At 35.0% G+C, this 27,777-nt stretch overlaps 1 protein-coding gene across 2 annotated transcripts in view; it reads right to left on the reverse strand.

Moving 5' to 3' along the window:
- Positions 1-3,801: 3,801 nt before the first annotated feature.
- The window catches only part of LOC114131537 (homeobox protein caupolican), a 40,503-nt gene continuing 16,527 nt past the window's right edge, over positions 3,802-27,777 (reverse strand). For both annotated transcript variants that reach the window (XM_050203891.1, XM_050203894.1), the window contains exons 2-5: positions 26,436-26,987; positions 24,507-24,613; positions 9,056-9,348; positions 3,802-5,217 (exon numbers count right to left, since the gene is read on the reverse strand). In XM_050203891.1, the coding sequence (XP_050059848.1) occupies positions 4,400-5,217; positions 9,056-9,348; positions 24,507-24,613; positions 26,436-26,987 (1,770 nt within the window). In that variant the 3' untranslated portion in view covers positions 3,802-4,399. The remainder of the gene's footprint in view (positions 5,218-9,055; positions 9,349-24,506; positions 24,614-26,435; positions 26,988-27,777) is intronic.

The raw sequence follows: 27,777 nt of genomic DNA on the forward strand, positions 1-27,777 counted from the left end.
TGGATTCTCTCAATGTGCATATTGTATTTCTTCCCCTTCTAATAAAAATCTCGTACCTAAAAGCTTGACGTTGGGTATACTCAAATATGGGTCACACGTACCTCTCTACGTATGACAATAATAACGCATACATACGATGCGTTTGGTAGCTACATACATATCCATATTATACATATTGCCGTCTCCTATACACATGTTTGTATAATATTATCATACACTCGTACCGCCGGTCGTACGGCGGCAGTGTAGAGACAATCCGTTGGTGGTCTGCTACGGCGGCGGCAGAAATGCCGCGCACATATTATTATATATATAATAATATATATCATGTGTGTGTGTGTGTGCGCGCGTTGTACACGCGTCTATACGACACCACGTCGATTTGTTAAAAAACTCGCTTTATCTGGTCGCAACCATCTTCGGAGAGGTGTTGAAAGTCGATGAGAAAAACAACTGTTGGATAAAAAAAAAAAAAAAAAACCAAATATATATAAATATTCTCACCTCCTTCCGACGTACATAATATATAAAGCGCGAGCGGTGCAGTATACGTATACCGCCACCGCAGCGTGTAAAGTATATAAGTATACGCATAATATACATTCGAGTGCCTTGCGGTGATTTACGACCACCGTCACAATTTGGGCCTTGGAATGCGTTTTGCAACAATGTGCACACACTATCTATCGCACGCTGCGGCGGCGATGCGCGCCGCACACACATTCTTGTCGTACGCGTTTAATTGGCCATTAAATATCCCTAGCGCAAATATTTCACGCCGCCCGGTTGTCTTTCCTTCGCCCACCCGCCGCCGCCGCCAACCCGTATTTATATATTATTGTCCTGGTCCGTTATTACGCGCGTATATTTACAGGCTTGATCCCTCTCGAGGAGTCTGCCGTAGTGGTCCATGTACGTATTGCATCCGAGCCCGCTCCTGCAGCAGTGAGTGCCATGGTCTTATACCCGTGACTTCTAGACTTATATATTTGTATATATATATGTACTTGTTGCATGTAATAATTAATATTTCATTAGTCATTTGTTATATTATAACGCACAGTGTTAACTCAATCTACCCATTCTTAAATTACCTGCCACCTACACGCGATATTATAAACTCGCAGTGTTTTCCGCAACAATTTTTATCTGGCAGCCGCTATACGAGAATTATAGACTGTATTCCTGTAAGCCCAATAAAACAAATTTAAAAATGTTAGTTTTATTTTTTTTTACTTTAGGTACCTATATAGATTCAAATATATAATATTATGCATGATTAAATATGTTAAATATACATATTCTGTGATGCATATCCATCATTACCCATAAAAACAATTTTCTGATACATATTAGTTTGGGAAACACGATTGTGAATTACACGACAGCGTGTATGCACGATGGGGAACGTCTGCAACGAATATGGAGATGGCTCAGTCAAAATATTGTGAAATATAAATCATAATATTACATTGAAGTAAGTCGCATTCAACACGAGTTCTTTTAATCCTTAAGAATTATGTATAACGTGTTTGTGACGAGACGATTTTTGATTTTCCTGCAAATATGCACAGCAATCCTATGTGTTCCCTATACGTGATCATGTACATAATATAGTCAAACGATAGCAGCTATCGTTGCCAGGACGATAGTATCACATAATATAATGTAATATATATCTGCTACAGCAGATGAGAAGACCGCCGGCGATGACCTTTCGATTGTGTCTGGTCGTCGACAACGATTTTTTTTTTTAATACATATTATTATTATTATATTCGCGAAGACGCGAGTTTTATTTACACCAAATTTCTCTACACTGCGATTTATACCCTCCCTCGCCTAATGGTGAAGATTTTTAGCTTTTATTTACCAGTATTAAGTATATAATATATATTCACTACTTGTAACAATATACAATAAATACTTTATTCAGTGTAAAGTATTTTTGTATTTCTTTTTTTTTTTTTACACAAAACGCACCCGCCGTCTACCGCAATGGGGATTTTTTTTTTTATATTTATACATACAACTCTAACAGTCTAACTACGCCAATAACGCTGCAATGTGACGACGAAGATAAATCGTTGGTTTTTTTTTCGTTTAGTTTTCGACGACAATAATATAATTAGCATTGTCCATATCATTATACATAAAAAAAAAACGACTACGATAAATAAAATCGAAAATCTGATCGCCGTTTTTTACACGTTATATACTTTATAGGTATACAATACATGTTGGGTATTCACACATATTATTATTAGGTGTGTATATAAACGCGTTTATATTGATAAATTATCCTGTCGTTATAATTATACATACCTATACACGTGTGTAAATATTATTGAGGTGTAGAGTTGTTTAACCTGCCTGCAAGTCGTATAATATATTGCAGTACTGCTTTATTAAACTGTATACGATATGTATTTCGATTTGTATTATTAATTATTTTAAGATGAAATATTTTTATTGCGAGTTCAAAAATTTAATCTTCAACGTAAATTATCCGGATAGGACGTAAATAGTCGAGCAATGTTGCACACCAGTAACTTTTTGTACCACCTAGCTAAACAACAACAATGATCACATATTAATACTTACGTCCTAAGTAGGTAATACGAATGTATAACTGTCTATAGTACTGTACATTATGATACACAATATTTATATAGGAATATACGTACGATACAACTCAAACGAGTGAACAATTGACTTACACTCGCACGTTGATAAAAAAAAAAAAAAAAAAACTAAAAACAGTACCTAAACAATCAGTTTCCGATGGAGTTTGTGCCGTTTAGCGTTATCTTCCAATCCATCTGTCCACGAAACCGAGTAAAGACGATAGGTTTATTTTTTCTTTACTTTATGAGTAAATAATAAAAAAAAAAAATGATGTCGGGGTGTCGTGTAGGTAACTCTTCGGCTTCGTAAAACTTGTTTTTGTTTAAAAATGATGACGATGATGTCGCATACAATATATATGCCCATATATTTATATATAATAGTTGTTGACTGTTATACAGTGAACAATATGTTTAGAAAGAGAACGGATCTGTAAAAGGATAAAAAAATAGAATATTTTTTTTTTTTTTTAAGAAAAAACAATGTATTAGGAAAAGTACCGACTACAATATCACAAAAAAAACATAATAGAATAATTTAAATTTAAAAGCTATAACAATGGTTTTTTTTTATATTCCAATTAATTACAAAATAAAATAATATCGCGTACCGCTATAAATATAATTATATATATCGTACAAATATAATGTACAAACCGCTAAATATACACTAAAATGGAAAACAATATATAATATGCGATGCTGCACGAGAAGAGATAATAATATTATTACATAGTAGTTTTTGCCATACATTCCGTCTAGTTTGTGTGTATATATTTATAATATATTATATACGTTTAAAAAAAAAAATCGTAGTTTACGAGAAAAATAAAAACAAGATGAAAGGAAATAAATTAAAATAATAAAACGTAATGTCATATATATAGAAAGGAACGTCAACAATCGATTCACCTCGCACGAGAAAAAAAAATAATAGGCAGGTAATGACAGTATTACAATTTATATCGTGTACCTCGTGTCCCCGCGGCAAACGTTAAAGATTGTCCAGTCGTCTTAAACCGGACAGACTCGGGTACGCCTGTCCTCTACATAATAATATGATATAATATATATATAAATATATTATTACACCACCCACGGTATATATAGGTACGTATATAAGACTTAGTGTACACACACACACGAACATACCACAACGCGCATATGTCTTGCAGTGTATAATATTTAAAATACAATTTCTCACTGAGATATATAAATGAAAACGACAAAGTCTCTGTACTTCACGAGCCCCATCTCACCCCTCAAAAAACCCCGAATTTTTTCAAGAAATACGATCCGTATATAATACCAAATTTTAATAAATAAGTTCACTAATTCGTGTACATCAAAATCGCGTTGTTATTTAGATATATATATATAATAATTATTATTTCTTCGTCGTAAATACGTATATATATTATAAGTGTATATAATTATTTTGTTTATAATTGTTATTTATTTATTTTTTTTTTGTTTTTCAACAGTAGTATAACATTACTTTTTTTTTTTTATTGTCCGCACAATGTCTTATACATGCCGTTTTCTATATCATATCATATGCGTTTTTACTTTATATTTTCATTAATATATATATATATATAATATAATTTATTCATCGTAATAATATAATAATATAATGTTATGTACAAATTTTACTTTTAAATATTATCGTTAATATGTACAAAATAAAATGTTTATTTATGTATATTTTTTTTTTGTTTTATCTTTGGATTTACGTGTGTGTGTCGTCGAGCTATATCCGCTTTTGCCCGTCAAGCCCGTTCGGCGTGCTGGACGGCCACGACGGATTCGGCGTCGGACGAGGACGAGGCGGGCGACGGTTCGGCGACCGCCGCGGCCGCCGAGTGCAGCTGCTGTTGTTGCTGCTGCTGCTGCTGGTGATGATGGTGCAGATGGTGCTGGTGGGCCGCCGACGGTTGGAACACCAGTCCGCCGCCGCCGCCGCCGAAAGCGCGCGCGTGATAGGCCGCGGCCGCGGGATCTTCGTAGAACGACCGGTACAGCTGCTCGTGGCGCGCGTAACCGGCCGGCAACGACGGTACGGGCACGGCGGGCGGCCGCCGGTGGCCGGACGCCGCTCCGCCGACGGACGGCGGCGACAGTTGCTGGTGGTGCGGCGACTGCGGAGGCGGCGGGGTGGACGGGGCGGCCGTCTCGACCGCGGCCGCGACCGTCGCGGTGGTCGTCGTGTCCTTGCTGGCCATGTCGGCCAGCGACCAGATGCGCGGCTTCGGGGCGCTGCTCTGCGACGGCAGCAACACGCCGCCCACGCCGCCGGTGGCCGGAGGCGACACGGACGCGAACCGGTGATGCGGCGGCGCGGCCGACGGATGGTGGTGGTGATGGTGGTGGCCGAGGTGCGACGGCGGCGGATGGTGCGGCGCGCCGGGATAGTGGCCGTGGTGGTACGGCGGCGGGTGGTGCAGGAAGTGCGGCGGCGGCGGCCGTTCGAACAGCTCCGGCGAGTCCGGTCCGCTGTCGGCCCGCGATTCGCTCCACTCGCTGCCCGTGTGATTGGCGCCCGGACGGTCGCCGTCTTCGCTCGAACCCGTGCCCGAGTCTTTACAATCTGTCGACACAAAACGGAACAATTTAATATAATATTTTACTATTTACTTTTTTTTACTACGTATGATTTAAAGAGAGTTTTAAATTTAGTTAGAGATATCCGAGTTTAGCTCGAGCTAAAGTGGTAGGTAGATTTTTAAGCTAATATACGTGTATTTAATTGATATAACACCGTTTTTACATTTTGACATCCAAATCCAAACATTATTGACTTTAGATTATCCCCAGTTAATTCCTCCGGGGTTAAACGTCCACAACAACCATTATAATAATATATTAGAATACTATATATATAGTAGTAAACCCGAAAATATGTTATTTCTGTATTATCCCCTTTAAGCACTTGTTGCGCACGAGCAGTTCCAAAGCTTGTCTAAGCTAGTTATTTTCGTCGAACAGCGGTAACATTTATCATTATACAGAAACACATCGGCTATAATTCGCACGTTGACCTTAAAGAATACTATATAATTTATATAATAAGAACACATACACCGTCGATTTACACATTATACATAATATTATGTGTAGGTACACGCTGCCGATTGGCAATATTATAAAATATATGCAACCGACGAACGTTAATATTCTCATTATCAACTCTAGCGCTTAAACACTAAATTATTATGTATAGGTACACGGTAGTTTTGCACATTAAAACGTCGTCGCCGGCGCCAAACCGATAATAACTATCCCGCAGTATGGAAAATATACATATATTATTATAGGTATAATATTATAAGCACAGACGCCGACCGTGTTATCTCGGCGCGTACAACTGCAGCGGACCGCGAGATTGTTAGCAGTAAGTCGTTTGCTCCTTACTTCGCGATTTGTTTTCAAAGCGCACGCGGCGCGAAAATCGTTTTATAAAATATATTACCACACCGTCCGCGCCCGTCTTGTACGTACACATTTATTATGCTCGGTTTGTACGTGTTATAATGATGATGATGTACTATATATTATAATATTATTATTTTGCTACCGACGGAACGCGGCGTATATACCGTGCGGTTTTATAGTTTCCGTTTATTCGAAATGTGCACAAAAATATAAATGATAACGAAAACGAACCGCTGAACCGCGTGAAAAAAATCCGTCGACAGACCGCGTCGTAAGACCATGAAAACAATCGTTTTGTCTGCAGAGTCTCGAATACTTTATTCACTTACGACGATGATGTATGTATGTTATAAACAAAATAATACGCAACGTGAACCACGACATCTAGATTACGGCCCAGGAGAGAGGACGTTATTTGTTGCCAAATAATGAAACACGTATGAAAATCATACACAGTATTCTGTGCTTCGAAAAACAAATGCGTATAATATATTATATTATACCCGTCGGGATGTATCGATAAATTATATATTTTGAGTATATAACGCTGTACTTTTGGAAAATGAATCCAAAAACGCTTTGCGCTAGAAAATTAGTCAACGATACTTGAAATATCTATTTACGCTACAGTTGTATATTTATGATAATTGCATTATTGTACGGTTCTAGAACCGCAGAATTTAAAAAAAAAATAATTTTAAACGGAATAAAACAAATTATTAAATAATTAACTCATTCGCCACGCTATACCCACCGTTTACCTTATTAATATTTTTTTCGCTTATACGCATTATATACTTTATTCATATTATCACGAATATACGCTCCAATACACCCCAGTATATACACCTACCCATATATAATATAAATATAACTCAAATTTCATGTCACCAATCGGAGTGACGAAAACATCACGGAAAAGGTTTGTGTTATGGACATGAGTGTTATATGTTTATACAACATAATACTTGTCAACAGTTCGATTACGGAATTTTGGCGGTTATAATATATATAATAATATTACACACATAATATTGTACTGCCGTATCCGGTTTCGACGCTGTAGTTTTATAATTAGTACAAGACTGATCAGCGGCGTGTCGCAGGAAATTTCCGTCAGCGAAACGATAATAATAATGTATAATATTTATTTGTTTTTTTTTTTTTTTGTCAGCACCGATATACACATACACAAACACACACGTGTCGTATAAAATTTACTGTGCGCGGGGGAGGGTGTCTGGCGATGAGAAAAATGTATAATGCAATGTGTGTGTGTAAAAGCCTTCCGACGTGACATAATGGTATTATAATATATTAATATTATTTTATATAGGACACGCCAACGGAAAACCGAACGAGATATTATATGGACCGTGTTATTGGCTTTGGATATTATTATTGTCATTACGACGGGCACGTGACTAGTGTTCGGCTCCGGAAATTTACGACCACCGAAATAGGGGAAATAAAAAAAAGGAGCAACTACAGTTGACGGCGAAGGGAGGCGCTTCGAAACGGTCATTGGAACTGACAGGGCGCGTGATTCGGTTCTCGCGCGGCGTACTACCGCCGTGTTCGGGCAATAATAATAATACAGCAATTGAGTACGAGCCCTCGACGTGTATATGTTTTGTACTTAGGTTTGGTTAAAAAGTAAATCGTTAGAATAAACTATAAAGTATTATATTATACGGGGAAAGGGGAACAGATTGATAGCGTATATAATAATTCGTATTAATCGACCCGGCGAATTAGATTCGAAAATCAGAGTACATATTATATATTATATTATATAGTAGGTATTATGTACTTAATACGCTCACATGCATCTGCAGACAGTTGCAGTATAGTATACAATAAAGATTAATTTTTTACGGTCATACGACAATATATATTATGATGTATTATACGTTTAAATTTAAGGGGGTCGATTCGAACTATAGAAATACAGTAAATATATGCATTTACCTTATGATTTCGTCAGTCTGCGAGAATAATTTTTATTGTAATTAACGAAAATGTATAAAACAATATAACTCTAGATAGACCTTTTTAATAAAACATTTTTTTATATGCATCCAACGATTATTGATTTTTATTTTAATAAATAAATCCACATACTTGGAAGAGTCCACAGCATAAGATTAAACTATATTATACCAAATATATATATTTATAAATAGCAAAAGGGTGATGCAATTAATAATGCACAAATGGAAATTTAGATAGAACTCCGCAAAATGCGATTATAGCGATAGTGACAATGTAATCAATGCAGTAAATCGTATAAGACTGCCCGATGTGAAAATAATATAATGTCAATCTAGTAACTTTATCGGATCGAGTTTTAAATTTAAATAATTTTAATTTTATAATTTATTTATAAATGTGTTATCTACATATATAATACTATTATATCCCAACGTAATTTATGTATAAATGTTCTAACTTATAATTATTTATAAGTTAAAGTTATGTACATTATATACCTAAACAGGCGAGTACAAATTTTTGTGTGGGAGGAGTTTAGTACTTTATACAAAAATTAATTTAATTTCAGTGATAAAATCATGTTTTCTTAAATTATATTCTAGTAATAAAGGAAAAATTTCATTTATATATTATATATTAAGTCATAAAGACAGAAACCAAACCATATTACCCTCACCCTCGTGACCTAAATATAGTATTTATATAATTCACATTTCTGAGATGGAACAACAACACAATATAAGTGTAAATTTAATTTTATAATTCTTGAGAAAACATTTTAATTATACAGATTGTAATATTAGGGCCATAATAGGAAATAGCTGCCTAGTAATAATGAATGGACATTTTTAAAATATAATGCAATTCAGTCTGGTTTAAGTCTGAACTAATGGTTTTTGTAAAAAAAAGAAATTTACCATACTACAGTTAAAAAAAAAAAAAATTGAAAAATACTTAGGTATGTATAAGCATGTTAAGTATAGATAATTAATATTTACCGAGATCTTTCGGGTCGGGGCTCTTTCGGTCATCCTCATTGTTGTTGTCTTCGTCTTCGACCCTATTTCTAGGCTCCCAAGTCATCTTATTCTCTTTTTTCAACCGTCTTCGGGCATTAGCAAACCACGTGCTCACCTGCGTGAGCGTCATTTTGGTGATGATGGCTAACATTATCTTTTCGCCCTTGGTCGGGTACGGGTTTTTCTTGTGCTCGTTAAGCCAAGCCTTCAGCGTGCTAGTTGTCTCTCGCGTAGCGTTTTTCCGCCTGGCTCCATTCAGGTCCATGCCGTACCTAAAACGAAACGAAAAACTCTATATAAATAAATAATTCGACATAAGAATTTACTAACATTATATTATGAGCGGGCAGGACAAAACGAAAATATTATATAACTATGTCAAAGTCTATAACGCGACACTGCAGGATGATTATAAATAATTTAAATTATTTTTTTTTTCATTATTATCAACGACATAAGCTAGCCGCTAGGTATATGCCGAGTGGGTTTGATATAGACACTATATATATGTACGAGGGAAATCGCACAAATTGTTTAAACAATTTCGTCGTCGTTTTGCGCGGCCGGATTTAATGCGGAAGCCATCACGAGAGAAAAAAACTGCCGGGGCGATTTCACGCGGTTAAACTTTTCGCGGAAAGAGAGCGAGGGAAAAAATCAGGGATAACTCCCCGGGCCGGGCTTGGATCTGCCAATCGGATAGGATGGCGGTGGGGTGTAAATGTTTTTTAACTTATGCAGATTTTTTTTTTACCCGCCGCCGACGGCGATCCTTTTTATTAATTCCAATTAAGCGCCGCCCTCCGTTTAATGGAATTTGAATAACTCTCATCGTTTCCCTCTTCGCGACCAGCAGCAGCGTTACTACACACCCGCCCACGATGCTACCGACCTGAACACCACGACTTTTCTTCACCACCCGTTCTATATACTCTATACTCACACACACATACACAAACACATACATCTATATATATATATACAGCGTCTCCGTTAATCACGATTCCGATTCTTCAGGCGAAATATCCAATTAACGTCTCGACGAACTAATGGATTTTTATTTAGAGCCATCTCTACTTGTCACGGCGTTAAAACCCGATTTACATTTTTTTCCTTTTTATTTTTTTATTTTAAATCCACTCAGTTTTTATTATTGTCAACCTGCAGCAGGGGTTTAGGGTCATGGAGACGGCGGAATAAATTTGATTTGGAATATATTTTGAAACTCGTTTAAGTTTTTCAGAACGGAAATAAACTGATTTTTTCACGCCAGCACCGGCGACATATAGATATTATAATAGATATACTATATAATATATACAGTATACATATATAAATATATAGGTAACTAAAGGCGTAGTTATAAACTCATTATAAGTGTATAATCTGTCTTTGTGTTATTTTTCGAATTGCATCCGTAGCCTAACTTAACCCTGATATTTGCCAACAAATTTTTTTTAGGATTTAATAACTACGAGGACACGAGGTGATCGAAAAATCCCGTTTTTGCCAAACAACAAAAATATAATATTATAATACACCCGTAAAACATAATATCAAATTATGTAAATTGTAATTTAAGTATATACGTGTATAAACCTAAAAAGTAGTATTTAAAAAAAAATAAATCTAAAAACAAGATCATGTATATATTATTATGTATAGGTATAATATGTACCTACTTAGCGGGTCACTTATAGTGGAGCGGAAGTGCTCCTTAAATACCGATACTCCTATATCATATTTTACATTATTATAGGTGCTACAAGATATATGTACGCAGCATATAAACGCATGCGGATATAAATAGGTTGTGACATTATGAACACACGAACAATCGACCAAGCGGCATAATGATGGTGTGCATCATATAGGTACTATATGCATCTAAATTCTCTAACCATCACGGGCCAGGTGTTAGCAGATGGTATATGATGTCGACGGTTGCGTGCGTGTATTTACAGGCGTAGTAGCTCGGGTATCTCGAGTCGTGTGCGCATAATTTTCCATCAGTTTTAGGCCGGTTAAATCAGTTTAAAGTTTTGTCTGAATTAGATGTATATAATATTTTAAATGAGAGCGGATGATCATATATGTACAGGTACGTAGGTCGTGTCGATTAAGACGATAAACGATGTATACGATTGTCGCGGACGACGATAATATTCTCCGCGAAACTGTTGTAACGAAATATAACCGATGTACCTACACGTTATATAATAATATAATACTCCGTTGTAGGTATACATATTATATGCCTACACTTATTTTAATATTTATTTTAGTATGATGTTTATCGTGCCCGCAACGACCACATCTGCAATATGATATTATATAATCATATAATATATATGTAAGTACAATATTATGTACTTAATATATAAAATCGCAGTATATAGGTACGATGATCGACTTACATACAACTTTTTTTTTTATTTCCGCACCGCGGTAATTGATAATGCCATTCTAACGCGCGCACTAGTTTTACTACGGTATTAAAACCCTGACCTACAATATTCTATATTTATATGTATATATATAAACTTTATGGTCTTTATGAGTTAGATATATACCAAACTGAAGTATCTATAGGCACGATAGAAAATATTAAGTAAATATACAACTATTGCAGAAAATAATGACTTAAAGTATTTTTTAATAAAGAGTAAAATCATAAAAACATAAGACATCGTGGGTTATTAGCCTATATTTAAAATATAAGTAGAGGTTATTCGAAATGCAAAAATACATTATTTAAAGTTATTTATATTTTATGGCTTAAATTTATGGTATAAAAAAATTGATGGATTGATTCACTGTTTTTCCATGCATACGCATAATCGCACGTAGAAGCAAAAAATAAACGATTAACTGTATAATAATCACTAAAATATTATCTAAAACAAAGTTTTAAAAAAACTTAAGTTTAAACGTTAAATATAATTTTAAAGATATAATCATATAATATATGATACTTAATGTCACGTTTAAAATTGCATCTATACCGAACGAAATCAGAAATATCATATTAGTCTTATTTTGTGTCCTATAGAAATGCTTTTATATAGACGAAATCTGAAAAACCGTACTCGATGTGTTCAACGACCTTGGTCAATGCGTTTTAAATTCTGAAAGGTCGACTTTATAGATATGTAACCGGGTTTTAACACGCGTTATAATTAAATATAAGCATTATAATAAAATGCCGAGATAGTACCGATATATCTGCAAACATGGGAGATTTCGATACCGAGTTCACTAACCTGTACATGGAATATAATAATAATATACTTTGTGTAATTGTGTATACCCTATATATATCAGTATATCGATGAGGGCAATTTATTGTTTACATTTTTACAGCGGTTCGGCGATTTTATTATATTATGTGTTCGTACGAATTTTCCACTCAGATTAGGCACATAACTTGTATTACTTATAGTATATAATATGATAACGCTACCTTTACATACGATATTATTATAATGTTCGGAGCTATATCTGCTCGAACTAGCGATTAATCCAAGCCGAATCACAATTAAAAGTCTAATATTAAGAATAATCGTGTAGGTATTGTTCGTGAAAAATTTAATGGTCAGCGGACATCCTATACATATTATTATACATATAGCACTAATGTGCACAGCAATAGCCAATAATATATAATAACAACATGAACCGTAAATAACGCAGCAGGTACCTAACCTATGTCTAAATAATTGCGGTAACAGATAACCGCAACATTCGACATAACGTCTTTAAGACACAAATAAAACTCGTAAACGTATACACGATGAGAACACGACAATAAAACGAACCGAGCGTTTATAACATTATACGTGTAATAATATAACAATAATCCCCGAAGTCGAACAAACCATACAAATCGAGAATGCAAAACGAATATTGTACATAAAACTAAATGTTAAAACATATTCACGAGTGAGTGTATAATTAAATCTTATAATTTTTTATAGTTTCTACAATGTATACATAAATTTCAGTGGGTAATATTAGTACGTTTATATTACGTATTTCAGAGAGAATTGGAAAATTGAATTCATAGTACAGCGGTGGTCGTAAAAACAGTAAAAAAATTTAGGTATAGCTAAGTAAAAAAAAAACTACTTGAAAACTAATGTTTTTATTAGCGGGTTGCCATTTTGTTGTCGCTTAATGAAATTATAATAGTTTTGCGGTACAAAAATATACAATGATCGTAATAATAAATATAAAACGCCATACTCGCGTTTGTGATTTAATGGGGAGATAGGACTTGCTAAATAATATATTATATTAATGTTGTATATCAGTATAATATAGTACCCGCATGATGTTTTGTTCTTTTGACTGCGGTCTAGATAAACGTAATAATAATACATTATATAATTGATATATGTATTTATCATTCGTATACATGGAAATATTGGAATAAGCACAATGACAGTCGACCACAATAATTGCTGAATTTTATTGGATATTATTGTTTATTGTAATTAATATATATTTTTAAGATAAAATGTACAGTAAACATCAAGTCGTATGACGAATGTATACGAGTATAATATATACTAGTGTAGTAGGTATATAGTACATGATAATATAGGCAATAAGACAATGTTCACAGTGGTTGGAAGTAGCGAGATCGCTTACGGTTTCGTTTAAAATGTTCCTATAAAAGGTCTTTACAATTATTTGTTTTTTAACTAAATAAAAATAATAACGTATAGGTACACATTTATACATAGAAACGTTCTACATAAATTTGCATAAAAGTGATGTTGGATCGAACATTTTATTAATTGTTATATGATGCAAAAGTAGTATTATTTAGTAAAGTAACTCTCAACCAATGTATTATTACATACACGTATATTTGGAACAATGATGGGCGAGTAAAATATATAATACAGATGAGGTTATGTGCGGTGCAGTGGTGCAGTTATGGTGAAGTAATATTATCATGGTTACCGGCCAACCGCAGTCGAATATATTGCGAGCGGTAAAGAGGGTCGAGCGAATATAATATATATAGAGTAGAAAAAAATACTAGGTGGGCAATAATAATAATAATCGTCATAATGAAAACGAAAAATACGAAAAACACACGACCGGGACGCATATAACATACGCATTGCCCCTCATCGTCGCCGCCGTATCCGTTTTGTTTTTTTTCCTCCGAACCAGACCCGTTAAATCGGTGTCGGCGGCGTGTGTTTAACCCTTTTTTTTTTGATGTGCCACCGCGATATTACGTATTTATAATCCCCTCGCTCGTCCGTCCGTCCGTTTGAGTGTACGTCCTAGCACCGCTCGACTGTGTGTATAATACACCTAAATATTAATAATAATATAATACCTATAATATATGTGTGTGTAGGTATACGTTTGTTACAAGACGACGATAGAATCCTTTTCGAAATCCGAAGTCCGCTTCGTCGGTTCACCGGCGGAAAATTCGAACGGACAGCGGAGGCGGCCGGACGGGTCCGATGTGCGTGAGAGGTGTAAAAATGATAAACTTGTAAAACCGCGTGTAACACCGGTGTCGGCTTTTTCACACAAAGGAGATGAGTGCGTGTGTGTAATATTATTATATATACATCGTATACGCGGCGGCGAAGGGCGAGAAACACACAGCAAACTTATATATACAAATATATATATGATATAATAATATATACGTGTTGTATCTACAGTAATTTAAGTATTATATGTATAGATTCACGTTTTTTTTTTATACACAATATATAAATTTTTTTCGTCCAGCAGTTTGAAGACCGGTCCCGATTGTCGTTTTCGTTTCACGGATGATTTGTAATCGAACGTGTAACCAAATATATAACTCCAAGCCGTTGGAGGTGGTGGCGCGGGACTATAGTCCGTTCGGTGTGCGTTTGATTGAAAACGAATAAAGAAAAAAATATGTTATTATAATAGTAATATAATAGTGACGATGATGATATAAATGATTATAATATTATTATTAATTTTAAATAACGTTTAATATTATTTTCTTAGTCATCATCAGCGGCGGCCGCGTCATGATGTTGTACGATTATAATATAACACCACATGCAGTAGGTACCTTTAGTCTTTACACATCGTTTTAACATTTTACTATAATAATATTACTAATATATAGTAATATAATTATAATATGTATTTTTAAATAATGCGTACCTATAGGCTATCTATAATGTGTGCATGATGTCGTCGGAATGCCATTTTGTGTCCGCACAAATTTTCGGTAGTAGCGTATACAATAAATTCTATCGGATTTTACGACTCGGACCGAACGATAGGAACGACCGCGGACTTGACGACGATTTTAACGACCGGTTTCGTTCTAAGGCGTCAATGACAAACACACGCACACGTTTTCACATATACACTTATTGAATATATGTATATTTACACGTGTAACCGTTATGTGTGTGAAAATCTATCAAAACCTACGCGCGCGTAAGGTGTTTTTTTTCATTCGCATATAAATATATAATATATATATATATGTTACATAAATTTATCGGAAGGAAGTAACCGATTAGCGGTGACGAACCTAAGACTTGGGGTTACTGACCTCACCGCGTCCGATCACACGCGGCGGTCACTGCTGCAACAGTGTAATAATATTATATTATGCATCTCATATTATTCATTCAAGTTACATATTATTACTATTATTATTAATATTATTACACTGTGCGGAGGAGGAGACGACGGCTACGGCGCGACTTCCTGTCCGCGCACATCCGCGTATATATACCAATTATTATAATAGGTCCCGGTAGTGCAATATTGCAGCGCACTTTGGCGACTACTGTATAAATTACGACTGTTTCCGTTATACGTGCGTCGTATCGTTTTTTTTTTCATACTGCATTGCACGCATAAAGAAGATTTTCAAGTCGCACTGCAGTCGTTCACACCATGTAAAAATATATCTATGTGAGTGTATAGAACCTGTCGCACGAATCGGATTTCGATGCGACGTATCATAACCGAACGGAATTCCTCGCGCCCGTCCGGCACATCCGGTGGCGGTATACACCAAAGACGATTTCACCCGTTATAATATACGCGCGTACGATGCACATGTGCGGTACAATATAATGTTATCTGTTCGATTTGACGAAATTCGTATGCAACGCGCGCGGCGCGTGTAAAACACGGGGGCCTGCCACTTCCCTCCCCCGCGACAGTTATTGAAAATCGATCGGCAGATTTATAATATAATATATGATCGCGGCAGACGAAAACAATAATAACACGCCCGACGTCTTTCAATGGATAGAATCAAAATATTAACCGCGCGGTTTTCGGCGTTTCGATCATATCGCGGTGTCTCTGATTTCCGGTAGTCAGCGCGTCGTCGTTTTCGATGCGTAGATATCATATATTAGGCACGTCACTATAATATATTGAATTAAAGGTATATACAATAAATACTACAAAGATACTTATAGTTTTAACACGTTGCGACCTAAAATGCACGCGATTTTGAGCGACAACGGGGTGTGCACACGATATATGTTGTACACATATACACGATATTATGAATATTCATGATCGCGAACTGAATATATACAGCGAAACTTCGGGCACACGTGTTAACAACGAGACAAGGTTATATATTTATATGTATATAGGTTTGGATGATGTGTAACGACGGGTTCATATATTATGGTAAATTATGGTAAAACGCTGCAGTTATATACCCGATCGTGTGTTGTGACGGACAGAAAATCATTTTCATCGTATCATATACCGCCGTGTATACAGTTTATATTTTGCGTACATATATATACATTTAGGTGTACAAAGATCGCTCGTGTCGTGCGGTGTATAATATATTAATATGATGTATTGGTACATGCGTATAACGTTATAATTATATTCCAACATCAAATATTATTTTATATCCTATTATACTGCAGTACAAGTCGTGTACAGATATTCACCGCTCTATACCCGAGGTCCATCTATAAATTATATACGAATTCATCTCTCAGCTATACTCTCTCCACAATACATATTATAGAACGATGATCACTGCATTGTACATATTATAATATAGAATATATCTACCTGCATTGCGAGTTGTCCCACAACAGGATGAAGACGACGTTAATGGAAATCGGATTGACAAAACGCGTATTATACACACACTAACACATAATATGTAAAGGTACATTATAATAATATGTATTACTATTATTATTATATATATATATTTAAATATATTATTTGATACGTACATATAATATATACGTGCGTTCGGTTGTCGGACACGATAAAATTGAAAACTGGTTTCGGGGGAAGGGAAACAGAATCGAAGCGTTCGACTGTGTGTATTTGTTTAAACGGTTCGGTTTGTCGGGCCGACGTATAATAATGTACGGTGGCGGTGGTTAAAAAACAGTATACAAGCATTGCGCGCACTGCGGTATAATAAGCAGAACGGCCAGAACGCGTCTTAAAGACTACATCACAGGTCGTTTCGTTCTCGGGTGTGTAGCCGTGAGACGCGTTTATGAATTGTACACGCAGCAATCGAATAAAAAACTCGTGTCGATGCTAAAAAGGCGTCGAACCACAATCGTATACGAGTAATACCTATTATAACAAATATATTTATATATATAATATCATTATTCGTTATTTTTACAATATACGCGTGTACGGAGACTATAGTGATACTACGCGCGCGTGTGTGTGTGTGTATGTAGAACACGCGATCGTATTTCCTATAGGTACTGAATAAATAAATAAGATCTCTGTCGTGTGCAGGTCAGCTGCAAATGAATTATATTCGATGTAAAAACGAAAGCGTGGTTGACGCGACGGCCGCTGGAACAGCTACTATACGTACAAAGACTATATTATTATATATATAGCAACGGTCGTATCACGAGCAAATTTATATTACATTAATTTAAATTAGTATAATATCGTCATTCAAAAGACGGCATTAAAGGTCGTTATTCGCGCGCTATACTCTATATATTCCAATAACAATAATTTTACAAAATCGAAAGAAGAGCTTATAGATGATGAGATCTTGTTGCAACGAGAAGCTATAAAGGTTAAACGGCTATAATATCAACCCTAGTGAATTCTATACTCTTTATGATACATATGTAGTTGTACGTATCTTACATAAGCGCATGGATGTAATAGTAGCCATATGGAATCAAAACGACGTGTACAAACAAATATATTATACGCTAAGAACAGTCAACCATATAATACCTATGTACACAATATGGTCGCGAGCTAATGAAATGATACCCTGTCCAAAGTATACATTAGATTAGCACACATCATAACATCATACGAATGGTAAAGGGGAGGGCATACGTGTGTGCAACGGTGTTATAACAATGTGTAAAGGTGTTTGAAAAAAAAAAAATTAAATGTTAGGGCTGCGGTGGTGTATAACAGCGGTTGGACATGCGTTTTCGCGTGTCGTGCAAGCCCTACAACAAAAAAAATCCATCGCCGCCATTTTATACGGCCTCTGTCGTATATGTGTGCCGGTCTTATCATCGTCGGCGGTGCATTACTATTATTACTATAACCGTGTTAGGGGTGCGTGCATTGCAGACGGGTAGGTAACCATGACGAGTGACGTGCAGCAGTATTTAGGTATAGGTGCAATATATTTTAGTGCTTATACTGCAGAGCGCGCAGTCAAATACATTTTCAATGTTTGTTCATCACGCGCGTCCTGCAGACGTGAAATTTCATAGAAAATTTCATTACCTATACGATTATGCCTAATACGTCTATTTTAAATTATAAGCTGCGGTATGAGCATGTAATGCGGTATAAGTATCGCCAACATGGAAGTCGTAATATAATATAGACTATAGAGTGCAACTGCAGCTGCAGTGCGCGTTGCATCGAAGTTTTATAAATAAATTGATCAAATTTCGGAATCGACTGCAATACTTCGAGGGAGGTCGGCGGTTGCTGCGGTGGCGGCGGCGGTGGCATAGTTATCGGGGTATGATTTATTATACACGCATATCGGCTACTTAACCAGTACACGTCGCCGAGCGGCTTCCTACGTGATTCCATTAACAAATTGTGTGTCGGAACGACCGCGGCGGCGACGGTGAAAAACAGAAGCGAGTGTATATAACTACACACATACACTATATAGTTGTATATACAGATAAAACACGAGGAGTGTTAAAACGAAAAAATAAAATTCCTGCGTCCTTATCTACCGGGTGTAATGGCGAAAAGCACGGCGGTATTTGTTATCTTTTCCCAGAGAGTCAGTGCCAACAAACCACACCCAAAACACGCTCGTGTTAGTGAGTGTGATGTGTATGTGTGTGGCATTGAGGTATAAGTACTATTTTTCTTTTTTTTTTACCTATTTTTTTCGTTTTAATTCTTTTTCATTTCGTACCACCCGTTCGTGCCCAAAACCCATCCATAACCATCTGCCAGCCGACCAATATGACGGCGGCAACGACGATTACCACGATGACGACGACGACGACGATGACTACGTGTCAGTTGACCAAAGGGAATAAGGGTGTTGTATAATATATATATTATATTATGTATATAGAAAGCACGTTGTATAAAAAAGTATTTACGGAAATGTGCAAAAAAGTAACAACAACAAAATTATGGTTCAGTGTTACCAACTTTTAAAGACAATAAGAATTGCCATGCACTTTTTATTATTTGAATAAAAGGTGCCTAATAGTAAAAGTGAAAAATAATAATATATTCAAATTTTTTAAACTCATTTTTAAATTTAGAACCCATGAATAAAAGTAAAACTCATGAATTCTCTGTTATTGATTGAGTAATAATGGTTTATGTATCTAAGATATTCTTCAAAACAAACCATACACGTTTTTTATAACGCATCACATACAATGTAAAAATATACTATAAATTTAAATACGTCAGCAATTATAATTTTAATGATTAAAACTCTTTTCATATTTATTAAACAGTCTTAATTATAAATATAATATTTATATTATATATAAGCAACAAGGTACGAAATAACACGGATTTGCCAATAAAAATGAGCTCGAGGATAATTTTAAAAACTTAATATCATCATACGCATACATTAGTGTGAGTACAGTATAATTTTACTGCGTGTCACACATTAAGAATACCCGAAGAAAAATTAAAAAGACAAGTCTATTTTAATAAGAGAAGAATATATAATAACAAAATTTGTTTGATGTCGAAAATATGATGATAAAATTCGTTAACGACCGAAGAATAAATATTATCGTTAAAGCTGGCGCGTTTTATATCTAATAATTTTGAGTTAAATATACATATATACATCATATTTTGGAATTTTTCCAATTGATGATCTGACATTTTTGGTTAAACGATTAATTTTTTTCACACTTTCCTCGGCATATAATGTTATTTGAAGATAAATTTAATCTTATGCGAATACGCGATATCCATTTGGCATTAGGTACACAAACAAGTATACGACACTTCTTAATCAAATTAGACGATAGATTTTTTATAAGATATTTTTTTTAAGATTAAGTGATATACCTACATAAAATGTATTTGAAATATTATTACAATATTGCTTTTGTACCAGCTACAAGCCCGGATTAAGATAATTTTGGGCCCGGGGCCAAACAATTTTAGGGGCCCATAACCATAATCAAAATTTTGGCCACCCACAAATAAAAATAATACAGACAAAAAAAAATTATGTTTATAAATTTAATTTTTTTTAAATACAAAAATAAAAAGTATATTATTATAAATAATTTTTCCTTGATTTTTGGGCAGCAAACTCTTTGATTATATCATCGGTATTAATTACATCTACTCTATGTAGCTTATAGGAAACGTTAATGTATTATAAAAATAATGATATAAGTTTATATTTTATCATTGCAAATCTTTGTATTTTTTCTTATATAATATAATATATTATATACCAGTGTACATGTTTCTTTTGATTTACGAAATATACTATTATTACTATATCTAAATATTTCTGATTTAATAAAAAAAAAGTACTATTCGCCAGGGGCCCACTATTGTTTAATATCTGTTGTGGGCCCGGGGCCATGGCCCCCCCTGGCCCCCCCCTTAATCCGGGCTTGACCAGCTACATATAAAAATACAACTATAGATATTTATAAATAGATCCGTATAATATATATATAGATATTAACGAACAACAAATAAGATTTCGTTTGAACACGCAAAAGTTACAGATTTATAAAGGCCACCAATATGGCCGACATAAAAATCGTTGTCGTTGGATATACGCGACGTATAGAGAAAAAAAGAATTAACCTACTGAAAAGTGGACAAAGCTTTTAACGTAACACTTTTTCCTTTTTTTTTTACAGCGTTCAGGTTCGGAATAATGTATAAGTGAAACAATATTATACAGGGGTTGTGAGCAAAAAAAAAAATCGGCTTTCCGAAGGGATAGTCGTACTGGCTTTCATCATTATCATCAACATCGATAACACGAATCGCCCATTATATGGAACTTTTTTTCACCCCATCCGCGCGCGAATAATAATACGCGAACCCGGCTATTTTTTTGCAAGATGAAAACTCGTAATGGTGTTTAAAATATTATTATTATTATTATTATTCAATGGAAAAATCGTCGACTCTCTATAATATATAATATAAAAACGAGATATGGTTTTTTTATAAACATTATCCGGTCAACCAACAGTACACTATATAATATATATACTACACCCCCGGAGATGGACTTTTATTTATTTATTTTATTGTTGTTGTTGTTGTTTATTAATATATATATGTGTGTTTTTTTAATTATAAAGCGCTACCCGGTAAGCATAATAAAGTTCGTCCTAAATATAAAATCACACGTCTATGTATTATATTATTATTATACAATATAATACCTATACATTATTATACATAGGTATACGCACCCGACAGAAAACATTACCAGAACATCACGCGTGGAGGTATTAAACGGAAAAACAATAGTGATAATTATTCATCGCCAATATATTATTATTATAAATATATATCGGATAACATATCCTAATTCCTATATGGCGTTGCAACGGTACCCTTATGAGTGTGTGTGTGTGTGTGTGTGCCTACACATATACACATATTATTCCCGTTCAGTCAACCGATTGTCATAATACGATGTGGGACGTATGTTATTTTATATATAATATTATAAAGTATTAGTAGTATAATATTATTATAGATATATTGTACTTGTGAAGCTTCTAATCGGTCGGAATCATGTTTCGCAATTCTAAACAGGCGCAATAAGCCGCATATTATCTATGTAGACCTACCTATATATTATATACACACATGCAATATGCAATAAATGAGATATTGTATCAATTAAACGCGTACACAAATACATAATTACATTATTATTATATAATGTTTAGTGCGGCAAACAATAGTTTGAAAAACTGTGTTTGATTGTAAGTGACAAAGAAAAATTTAAAAACGAGCACAACTAAACTAATTTGCAGTATATAGATCCAATAATTCAGACGGAAAATTAAATATACGAATAAGAACCGTGTTGACACATTGTATTTAAACAATGACATTGATATATATATATACGTTTAAATTGTGCATAGACAACGCGAGGTTATAAAGGTTAACCGTAATAACAAGTTCAGTTAACACAAATGAAAGACGTTCATAAAAAAAAAACATTACCCGCAGTGTCTCAAAATTAACATTCTACGTTCACTAATTAGAATTTGTAATGTTATTGTCAACCTACAATAATTTATAGGTACCTGTGTACCTATTGTACCTATTACATAACCAGATCATTGGCAAAATACGATTATCATAAATCTATAAGGTATACAAAACATTAACATCTACATAGTTAGCTTTAATAAATTATTTAAACATGAATTGAACATTATTTGAACATTTGTTTCAAAAATGTTAAAATTGCAATTGGACGGAAGAAAATTATATAACCTCACCTACGTAGAAAATGTTACAAAAGAAGCCAATTGCATTATAGCATAGGTACATATATTACATAGTTATATGTAGGTATACAATACAGGTATATAAATAGATACTTATATATATTAGAAACACGAGAACATATAATATGTAATTTAAATAATTATTGATTAATTTTGTGTGGGTGTTTAATACTTTATACAAAAAGTTAAGATAAAAATGCACGCTGCATTATACGATTCAGATTGTAAATAATGTTTTTGCTATTATACCTATGTCTATACATGTAGGTATATTATAATAACATAATATAAAGTAATACATGTGTATAATATACACACAGAAATCATTATTAATATCAGCTTGAAAAATGTTATTTGAAACGTGCACGGCAAATAATAAGTATATAGGTACATAATACATATAGATACTGCAATATAAATGTATATATACTTACAAATGTTAGAATGAATGTTGTAAACAAATTTTTTATATAATATGAAACATATTATTCTAGCAAAATTACAAAACCTTAAGTTTAAGCATGCTATAATATTATGTTTATGTTTTACATGATATTATATGCAATACCGTTTATACTTGTAACATAGAATATATATATAAGATCAAACGATCATGCATTTATAGTATGTATATACCTACATTATAATCAACTATATAGTGGAATATATACCTACGCATATTTGTTATGACCAATGCTAAAAACGTCGCGTATGTGCGGGCAAAATCGTCATTTGAAAAATGTCGACTTAAGCGTGGGTCTATGTCGCCTACCCCTTGAGCCGTGCCCGATAATGAACTCTATACATCGCTGTAGAGGTACGTATGTAGAAAATCGAAAATTAAGTGTACCTACAGTCTACATCATATAAGGTACATGGTAACATCGTATTCTGCTAAATGATTGAAACCTATTTATTGTATAGAAGTATTATATACTGTAAGGATGGAGGTATAGGGACGGCGTCCATTTTGGTAAGCACCCGTGATGTCGAAGGACGAATAGGTTTACCGAATAATAAAATATATAATATTTAACCGATATATGTATATAGCTGATGCGTACCGCGTTATACGCCACGGCGTGTCGAACAAACGATAGAAAAAAAAATTAAACATCAACCACGGTATATAGCATAGGTACTGCTCCACCCCATAGGCAATCTATACCACGTACCTATTATATTTATATATTACATATTATATAATGTACGCCATTCCTATTGGACAGTTTGGCGCATTGTTGTTTTAGGTGAACAACATATATACAATATATACATACGTGTGTACATACATATACGAGTATATATATATGCTCACGGCGTACACACGCGGACGCGTAAAATAATATAATATATTGTTATGCCTCTGCCCTTAAATACAACCCTAGTGGGTACATATAGTGCGTATTTTTGGGGGTACTCACCCGTTGAAAGGGTACCCAAACGCCGCATCGTAGGGGTGATAGACCGAGTGGTACGGCCATGTAGCTCCAGCTGCCAAGTTCTCTTTGAGATCAAGTCCCGCTGCGGCCTGCGCACATACAAAAAATATATATATAATATTAATAATAATAATAATAATAATAATATATATTATCATATACATACAATAAGCGTTATTAGGGTGAACTCGTTTATTAACGTTATTATAACACAAATATAATATGAGTAGTATTACCCACGTGATGTACGTATACCGCGTATACCGCGGTCGTTGTATACACAATATATAATGTGTACCTATATACAACGAACATGGGTACAGACTACTTAACTATATACCTAATATATAGATTGTGTATATAAGCGTCTGTATGTGTGTGTACGACAATGGATCACTACGCCGTCACTTCGAGCATTATACATGACGCGATATATATGTATATCATATGTGACACGGACGTGACGTGTTGGAATATGATGGGTTTTTTAGTTCGTTCAGTATATCCCTTGGAGAGGAAAAAATACGATGTATATTATGCTAATTATATGGTTTTTTATAAATAAGTACTTTTACACGGCATATATATGAGGATCTTGTGGAAAAATAATACGGTTGCATAGAATATTATAATATATACATCATAATATATAAGCGAGTGTAACTTCGTGAAATAGCTTTTGTATATTATAATTTATAATGACGTATATATATATATATATTATATCGAACGAACTGGAAATATATTATTATTGTTATATTCTCTCGATAAATATGAAATATATTTATGAATTATGTTAAGCGATACATTCAAATATTATAAACATATTTAATATATGATATACACACATGAAACGCCCGCAAACGCGTATTTTAATACTATATACTATATTATAATATAATACAGGTATATATAGAGGATATTATAAGATACGCCGGATGGTACACGTGGTGGACAAGGGGTTGTGAATCGCGTTAAGAACGACGACCGAAGTGCGACGTGAATTTACCAGCTATACATAACATTAGAATAATATAATATGTATAATGTATATAATTTTTACACTGGGGCTATAGCGACTCGTTATATGCCGAACACACGTGAATCGTGTTTAAAAGGTTGATAACATTACGTGGTAAATTTTTCAGAGTACACTGCAAGTACACAGTATGCCGTTGTCATAATATTATATCGTATGATATACCTGCAGCAGGGCACAGATAAAATATATAACCGAAATAGGTTTCTCAAATGATATATTGCCCGTGCGCACGTACAGGTATCATATTATACACACATAACTGCGGTATATTACACGCACGGGTATAAATAGATAATACTAAATATAATTCCCCGCAATTATTTTAAAATAATATGTTGTTTAAAATGCATATTAATGTAAAAGGTAATTTATTATCGTTTCGTACGATGCGTTTCCCTCGCGTATATATATACACTGGCAAATTTAAATCAGATTGTGTTCGTAATTTTAGCTGATTAGTATTATAGATATTATACCTATTATTATTATGTGAAAACGAGCGAGTATGTGTTTCAATTTAAAATAATGATAATCATATAATAATATGTTATAATATAGCTTACACACATCGAATCGGCGTTCTTAAATACTCGGCACGGGGAAAAAAAACCCTAATCGTACAGTGACATCAACGCCTATATATATCCACGTAAATTTAAAACGAAATATTTCTGTGAACATTCTCGATCGGATATACCAACAAAAGTGTAATCATAGCTGTTTATGAACATATTATATCGTTACATAATAAACAAAATCTTTCAATAATAATAAATTTATACCTATAATATTATAATGGCATTATAGGGTCCTTTATAATAAACGTTCTCACGCGAAATATAATAAAATTTAAACACAGATAGACTTACGGCAGAGTAGAACGGAGGCTGGTCAGAGCCGAGGGCCGGGAAGTAGGCGGCCATGCCCTCGGGGTACGGTGCGGTGTACATGGACAGGGCCGGAACACCGGAAGCGGCCAGTCGCTGGTAGCTGAGCAGGTCGTACTGACACGAACAGACCGTCTGCCCGGTGATGGGGTCGGTGAATATGGGCCGGCCGGTGTCGCAGCACCGGGGAGGTGCGGCGGCCGCGGCCGCGGCGGTGGACGTGCTGACCGTGGCTACGGCCGTGGTGGGACTGCCGCCGACGGACGACGGTGCCGTGGACGGTAGTGACGCCGGCGGTGCTGCGGTGGTCGTTCCGCCGACGGTGGACCGCGGTTGGTGAGTGGGTGGCGGCGGCGGTGGCGGCGAAGAGTTGTGGCCGGCTGCGGTCGAGGACGGCGGTTGTGGCGAGACGGACGTGTGTCGCCGGGCCGCGGTGAGCGATAGCTGTAAGGGCGGCGGGCTCGAAGACGACGACGAAGACGTGTGCGGCGGCTGCGGTAACAGAGACTGCGGCGGCGGCGCTAAAGATGCGGTCTGAAAACGAAAAATCTACAATAAGTACATTATAATTTTTAAACGCATATACCCAAACTGCAATCAACTCTCGTGACGCATTTTATTTATATTTAGTAAGTTTCGATTCGAGATCTATATACATATATAAGTATAGGTGTCGCAGGGCCTGCAAACGGCGGAAGTGTATAAGAGCAGGTATATATAATACAAATGGTAATGCGTTTAGAGAATTTAAGAAAGTGTTATTGAACTACGTAACACCGATTTTTATAAATTTCGCACAAATATAACGTAGATAACTGCAAGATGCGCAAAACACGCAGTGATTTAATGTGCAGTACATACCTATAACAGCGAGGCAAAAAAAAACAATGTGCAATATCTATTATACATATATATAAATGAGTCGTTGACGACAGACCAGAGTCAACGAGCCGTGTAATTCGTACCGTTAAAAACCGTGTCGGATATGTGTAACATTATTGTTGTTATATTATTGTTAGGTTTTTTGACAGTTGTCGTTATTGCTGCTGCAGCGGTCGGTGACGAGCGGTGTCACACGGATGATTGGATTTGGACGAGCGAGTCACACACAAACGACAAACACTTATTATAAATAAGGCTGCTGCAGCAGCGTGTACAAGAGGACGTGCGATTTTTGACACGTAACAATTATACGCGAAATTATATATTTTGCACAAAAACCGAACGATTTGTATGAGATATTATAGCGAAGCGACGGATTGGACGAACGAAAATTGTGCACTCGATGTATAATATAGACGTACATAATACATACCATTATTAT

The sequence above is a fragment of the Aphis gossypii genome, chromosome 1, assembly GCF_020184175.1.
Source record: "Aphis gossypii isolate Hap1 chromosome 1, ASM2018417v2, whole genome shotgun sequence".
NCBI lineage: Eukaryota > Metazoa > Arthropoda > Insecta > Hemiptera > Aphididae > Aphis > Aphis gossypii.